Genomic DNA, 7,022 nt, shown 5'->3' with positions numbered 1-7,022 from the left:
TGTGAGATAAAGCAAATAAATAACAAATAATATACTAGGCTTACTTTACTGATTTTCAGATTCAACATGAGTCTCCCAGTTTTCTCCAATGTTTTCTTCTCTGACCTTCCACTTTACTGCAGACATATGTATTTTTTCCCCTGAATGTTAGATCTAAAGCAAAACTTGAAATGTATGAACAGTAAATATTTGTGAAAAGTAAATACGTATTTCTGAAAGAATATCAGACACCTTATATTTACCTAATGCACATTTTGTGCACAGCTTTGTATTTATTCACACACTTGGATATTTCTAATGGCAACATACTTGAAAAATTTTAAAATGCACTGTACCATATACATGCTGTACCAGTGCTTTTAACGCTAACAGGTGCCAAACCTGGATGGGTCTTGTAAAACTGAATTACCTGCTTACCTTTGGAGACAGAAGGCACTATAAGGCATGCATGCGCGTTTCTCCAGCTACCCAGAACCATTCTGGGAGGAGAACAACATCAAGTCATGTTCTAAGGAATGCCTGGTGAGAAGTAAAATCATTCACATACTTCTACTAAAGATAAAATCATTCACGTAAGCACTTGAAGCATAGCTGAGTAACACATGGAGGGAATGTGATGACAGAGAATACCTAGGCAAGCATTTAACTCCACATAAAAAGTGAGAAAATTGAGAGGGTAAGATAGCCAACTGTTTGAATCTAACTTTAAATTTAAGATGGCTTCCTTTCCTGAGCTTCTGGCAAAGACTTTTACTTCAACATTTCTGCAGGAAAGGTTTTTTTTTTTTCCAACCAGTTGAAATTATATTTCTTTTCCAAAGAGTATGCCCATGTATCATTCATACCAGAACATTTGGAAGTATAAAAGAATTGACATTATAAGTTACCTTTAGACACTTGGCTTCCAAGTTAGCAAATTTCAGCCATGATGTCTGGGCTTAGATATAGGCTGTGTCTAGCAAAAAATCAGACAAGCTTCAGATAATTTTTTCAGTAAAAAAAAAAAAGAAAGAAAACATTGCTAGTACTGCTAAGTGTGTACCATCCATGTGTATGTGCCTGCAGAGATACACACATATAATACACACATGACTGAGCGACATTCGCTTTTCTTTTATTCAATGATAAATCTTTTGGGTTTAATGTGCATTAGAATAATTCTGAAAATGCAAGTCAGAGACCTACGTTACCCTGGGGAAGGACGGATGTTTAAAATGCAGGCCTGTCAGCACAAGGCAAGCTTGAAAGGTAGAGGCCATAGCATTTATTTGGCCAACCATCATAATGGGAAAAGAGACAAAATTTGAAGGCAGAATTTGTGAAAATCTGACCTTTTTTCCAAGCATAAAATTGGTCAAATGCATTTGTCTGAGAACATGACAGCCAGGGAGATTAGAGATACAGTTATGTCTTTATACTTACAGGCCTCTTACAAAATCACAGCATCACAAAAGTATGGCTGGGAGGGACCTCAGAAGGTCATTCAGCCTATTTGCCTTCCCACCACAAGATCTGCTACACCTAAGCCGTTTCAGACAAACATTTGCCCAGTCTTTTCTCAAAAACTCCAGAACCATCTGAAGGAAAATTAAGTCCAGTGCTTTGCAGTCTATACTGGTACAAAAATTTACCTAACAACTAACTAAAGTATTTTCTGCTGCAATATAAGGGGAACGTGGTTAGAAGCTGGGCCTTTCCACCTGGAATGCGATGCAGACTACAATTCTGGACTGTGGTGGCTCAAATGCTTTTTGTGCATCTCCAGTGAAAATTTTGTTCTAGGCTTGCGTGTGCATATATTTGTGCATGAATAATGCAACAAAGGTTTAAGACAACAGTATCAAACAAAACAATATCAATATAGTTTTCAAAGGTTTAAGACAACAGTATCAAACAAATCAATATCAATATAGGGGTTTTTTAATCAAAATAATACTAACAAGACAAGAATATTTAGTTGTTATTCAACTGAGAAGAGAAGAAAATGGCTGTCACCTTGTAAAGGAACTTGTGGCTTTCTCCTGTGCACTGCTTCTGGTGCCCAGCCCAAATTGCCACGTGACCACCTCTGCAAGCTTGAGGCTAGCCAGCGAAATCCCCTCTGAGACTTACTGCTTTGGTGCAACAATGCACAACCACCCTGTAATGTATTTAAGTGTAAGCATTAAAAAAAAACTAGGGAAATTTTAAAATTCTGAATTATGCTGTTGCACTGTGTAACACGTGTGTCCCAGGTTTGTAGCTACCTCTGCTGTACAGAGCCATGCTGCCCCTGTTCCCCTAGCTAGGTGGAACAACAAAGAAAGATTTTAGTGGGGTTTCTGGTGAGGAAGGACCCAGGATCCCCCCCAGCTATCCTAGGGTAAAGATTAAAGGCAGCTGAGGAAATGAGTGGGGAGCTCTTGCCCCTGCTATATTTGTGACGGTAGCCATGCTTCAACCGTGATCTACCAAGTGTTAGTGCCACCCTCCAAGCATTTGCCAGTGGTCTGAAGACTACTGTCTGGTCTCTCTGTCCAGTGCTAAGGAGTGGTAATAAAAAAATACTGCTCTTCTAATGTAACTTACCTGTATGAGCACTGCTCATGGAGAGATGCTATGTAATCATCAGTAGGAACCTATTCATGCCATCACAAACAGAAAGGATGACTGACTATGGAAAATTTCTAATTCAGTATTAAGAAAAACACTCAAGAGACTTTCTTTAGTGTGAGTTCGAATAACTGATTTTTATTATTAAACTCTGGCATTGATTTCTGTGTGCTACATGTGAGGTCATATTTTGTGCTGTTTTGTATGGAAAAGAAGAGTCTCAATGCATGGAAAGAGTAGGTAGCTGTGATAAAGGGGCTCTTCCCTTCCCATTCAGGACTGCCTACAGAAAGCAACAGTATCAAATGTATTTTGTACACATTGTATAAGCTTTGTTATACAAAGAGTTTTTATATTTCTTTGATCATTTCCACTATATTTTAACAAGCAATTTTGTAAGTTAGTGACAGCTGTTTAATTTTCTTCTCCATTTTCATCTTAAACAAATAGAAAGCCTTCTGTATTATACTCATTAGTTTCTTAGCAGGATGCAAGAGCCTTTTTCATAAGCATTGCTGTTTGCTTGTATTTTCTGTTACTGTCATAGCGCTTTAAGAACTGTACAGATAGTATTGTTTCCAATTTATTAACTTAATTTACTGTTACTGTTTAGACAGTTTTTACCGAGTTGTTTAGGAGAAAAGTTTTAGTTGAACTATACTGTCATCTTGTGGTGACCAGTACTTCTGGTTCAAATTCACACATGGAAGTTTTCTTTTCAAACTGAAGAATCTGGATACTATACAAAAAAAGTTATGTTTCTTGTGGCTGCTTGATAACAGATATTCAGTGTAGACTCTTCCCCACTAATTCCAACCGAGGTGTCTACCTCTGCAAATCAAGATGATATCCAGAAACAAAGGCATCCAAACTGACCCTCATTAAAATGTTGCCTTTGAATTCCTCAGTTCTCCTGCAGCCTTCCTGAGACATTGTTACCTAGGTCGAAGTGATCAATATCCAAAAGGATACTGAAAGGCATTCCTTTGATCTAAGAGATCACATTTAGAAATAAAGACTCCAGCTTGTTTGCATCTCTGAAGATAATTGGTATCAAGCACTGACTAGCTTCTAGTACATACGAAGCTTGAATCTTCACTATTCCTATCCCTTGAAGTCATCCCTGCTTGTGCAAAGGGCACTACACGTGCACAAATAAGTGATGCCATATGATGACATTAGACAGAAATTGCTTGGATATCAGTCTTGCATTTGCCACACACAAGTCCTTTCAGCAGTGTTCAAGTTTTGTAGAACCAGTACAACTACTCTATTTTTTGGAGCAAATCCCACCGTGGTCACAGCAGGGACTGTATGGCTGTACTGCACCCTGGTGACGGCGTGATGTAGTAGCACGACACCAAACCTGTGCAAAACAAATGCCACTGAGGTTATTCGGTGTTCATACCCACCTTCTGCTCTACTGCCTAGCCAGCCCTGGCTTTGGTCTCCCTGTCCCTGAGCTGGACTTATCTGTAAGGCTGCTCTGCTTTAGTTGTGGGAGGGACTGGAAGTGGGCGGTTCTCTTCCCCAGAAAGCTGAGCAAGGAAGTCAGGAAGGTCTATGGACCTTGGGTGGGATCAGCTTGAGGCAGAGGGGCTTGTACCCCAGAGGGATGGAAGGAAAAATGGATGGGCATATCCAGTGTTACATTTTGCTTCAGTTTTTCATCCCCAACCAGATCGGACAGGCTGCAGAACATGGTGCTAGCGGATACAGAAAGGCACTCGCCTCCACAGCATTCAGTAAACCCTGATCTAGATGCTTAATAGGTTTGCTGGCACAACAAAGAATTTCTCCCGTCACCTGGCTAGACCAAAAGTGCTGTGCGAAAGCTGTGATGGGACACTGGCTGCAGTGACAGACTGCTGTTTCCTACAGCAAAAAGACAGTGCTGAAATCCAGACACATCACCTTCTAAATTTTGGACTACTTCCTGTGCATCAAAGAAGAAGGGTGGGTTAGCCAGTGCTGAATTTAGGCTGGTGCCATTCAGCAGCTGCCACTACATGAGTCTGTGGGTTTCGAGCAGGCTGGAGTTCACTATGGGTGGTGAACTCTGTCCTCACCCGTGACCTGCACGGGGGCTAAGAGCTTCTGAGATGGTACTGGGTCAGCCACAGCTCTGCCCATTCTCTACCCTAGAAGTATCCAGTGTTCCTGAATACTAAAGAAAACTGCATGACGATACCAAAAATCTTTCTTTCCTAACAGGTTTGAAGACATGTAAAGGAACAACATTATTTTTATCCCAAAAAGGACAAGAATAATTCCTCTGGCAGCATTATCTTTGCCGGCAGCCAAACCAACATACTTCCTTTGGAGGCTGTTGCCATGGCATCTGTCCAATGTCTTCACAGCATCTTCCAGATTTTTGAGATCTAACGAGAAAGAAAGAGGAAAGGAGGCACTAGTTAAAAGACACACAGCAAGGTTGCTGGGAGAAATATGACTCCAGTCCAGCCTGTAGGATGTATTCATACTGTTTGAGTTAATTGGGATTTTTTTTTTTTTCTGTATGGCATTTCATCCATAGGACACTGAGTTTTCTCTTTTGATTTTTGGCAAGGAAGACAGAATTGCTGTAAAAATACTTTCATTAAGTCAGTCAGGACAAAATTCATTTTACCTAACTTCAGCCGTCTAGTGCCTAGCCTAAGGTGGCTGTCTAGGCTCCTGTTAGAATTAATGGAAGGAGAAGGGTTCCTCCCAAGGATGATTTTTCCAGCCTACTTTAGACATCTAATTTAAGATGGGTTGATTCACCCTTTGGAACCATTTATCTCTCTCCTTTAACTACAGCGGGACCATGGATGGATTAAATGCCTGGATTTTCAGGTGAGGTAAAATGAATGTGGGCAAAGACCTCTGCCTTAGGTGTTATTTCGGTGATAGAAATTGCTGACCAAAATGAAAGAGCTGAGTGAACAGCCTGGGCCACACCTTTGTGTGTCTGGAAACAATGCAGCTAAAGTCAAAATGGCTTTTTGCCCCATCCCTCAACCTTAGAAGAGGTCAAAAAAAGCGTCCCAGCACAGAAATTAGCACCAAGGGAATTCAGTGAGGGGCCACGCTCGGGGAAACAAGTGAGGATAAATTAACGTTGAGGCAACTGTACAAGGCTGGTTTGTCCAGGAGTGAAAATGCAGCCGTCGGACACGGCCTCGCTGCTTTGGAGACTGTGCCAGGGGACCATCCCTTTTTCTTAGGACAACGAGCTCCATGTTACAGGGGTTCAACTGTCCACATGTTCATCGTGGGAAGGTTCCTCACGGTTTGCCGGCTTGTGGCAGGCCCAGACACCTGCATTTTGGAATAACTGCATTTTTAGTCAGTAAACCAGAAGAAGGAGTGAGATCTAGCCTCCCAGATAAATACATACTTTTATCAAGGGCTGTTACATGAGGTTATACAATTCTACAATCAAGGATAAATAAACTGGCTTTATCATCAATTTCCGACTTTGTTTGAGATGACAAGGTGTTGAACTGGTGGCAAGATAAACACAAATTTCTTCAGTTTCTCTCTGTACATGTTATTTCCCCCAAATTAACTCTTCTAAGATAAAATTGCACATAGACTGTGAGTCTACTGAAGATGCGTGGTAGGCTGGCATGTGAGAATTTAAATGGTGCATCCGAATAAAAACCAATTTTGTGTTAATGATGTCCATTGCGATGCTTTCGACTGCAGGCAGGCTGCCACATGGCGTGGGGAGCCGTGGGGTGGGGTGGGGGGACATGCGGACAAGCAGAGAGCACAGGACGGGCTGCCTATTTTTTAAACCAGTTTGCTTTGAAAGTATGTATTACAGCCAAGAGCACCCTGTCGCTGCGTTTCATTCATTAAAACAATTTCCACTGAAGGTGCAAGTAGGGCCAGGACCTGGCTCTGCAGCCTGGAGCGGAGCTGCAGGCACCTCTGAACAGCAGCACGGTCACTACTGCAGAGAGGCAGCGTTAGAGTTAAAAACGATGTGCCCGTATGGCAGCTTAGGTGCATTAAGCATTTTCTTTACCAGGCAGAGACGTATTTACACACGGACACCCCTCAGCCGTTATTCCAGGAGCAGTCGCACCACGGCCTAGGACGCGCTGCGACACCCCACCCGCTGGTTTTGGTGTGCTGTCACCGGGGACAACCGAGCTTCCAGGGCGCGGGTCCCCGAGGGTCTCACCCGGGACACCGGGGCCTTCGGGTGGCCGGTTTGTCCCAGCAGGCCGGGCCTGGTGGGAAGGGGCCACCACGCAGAGGGGCTGCCGGGCACAGGTAGGCCGCGGCCGGGCCGGGCCGGCCGCTGCCGTCGCGCCCCCGGAAGCGCTTGCCGGGCCATAGCGGAAGCGGGGCGGAGCTCGGCCTCTTTGGTGCTGGCGGCCGGGGAAGATGGTGAGCGCTGGGGCACGGGCGCGGGGAATCCGCCGCCATCCGCC

General features: G+C 43.3%; 1 protein-coding gene and 1 long non-coding RNA gene across 2 annotated transcripts in view; one reads left to right on the top strand and one right to left on the bottom strand.

Annotated features, from left to right (window-relative positions):
* Nucleotides 1-2,710: 2,710 nt before the first annotated feature.
* Nucleotides 2,711-4,969, bottom strand: LOC103895031. Its single transcript, XR_657345.1, has 2 exons — nucleotides 4,907-4,969; nucleotides 2,711-3,958 (listed from the first exon to the last, which is right to left on the bottom strand). It is a non-coding gene; the product is annotated as an uncharacterized LOC103895031 (long non-coding RNA).
* Nucleotides 4,970-6,923: 1,954 nt separating this feature from the next.
* The window catches only part of RPL37 (ribosomal protein L37), a 2,961-nt gene continuing 2,862 nt past the window's right edge, over nucleotides 6,924-7,022 (top strand). The window contains exon 1 of the mRNA XM_009274528.2: nucleotides 6,924-6,978. Within this exon, the coding sequence (XP_009272803.1) occupies nucleotides 6,976-6,978 (3 nt within the window). The 5' untranslated portion in view covers nucleotides 6,924-6,975. The remainder of the gene's footprint in view (nucleotides 6,979-7,022) is intronic.

The sequence above is a fragment of the Aptenodytes forsteri genome, unplaced genomic scaffold, assembly GCF_000699145.1.
Source record: "Aptenodytes forsteri isolate BGI_AS27 unplaced genomic scaffold, ASM69914v1 Scaffold176, whole genome shotgun sequence".
NCBI lineage: Eukaryota > Metazoa > Chordata > Aves > Sphenisciformes > Spheniscidae > Aptenodytes > Aptenodytes forsteri.
Note: the sequence above shows the minus strand (reverse complement) of the source record. Positions and strands in the feature narration are given on the sequence as shown.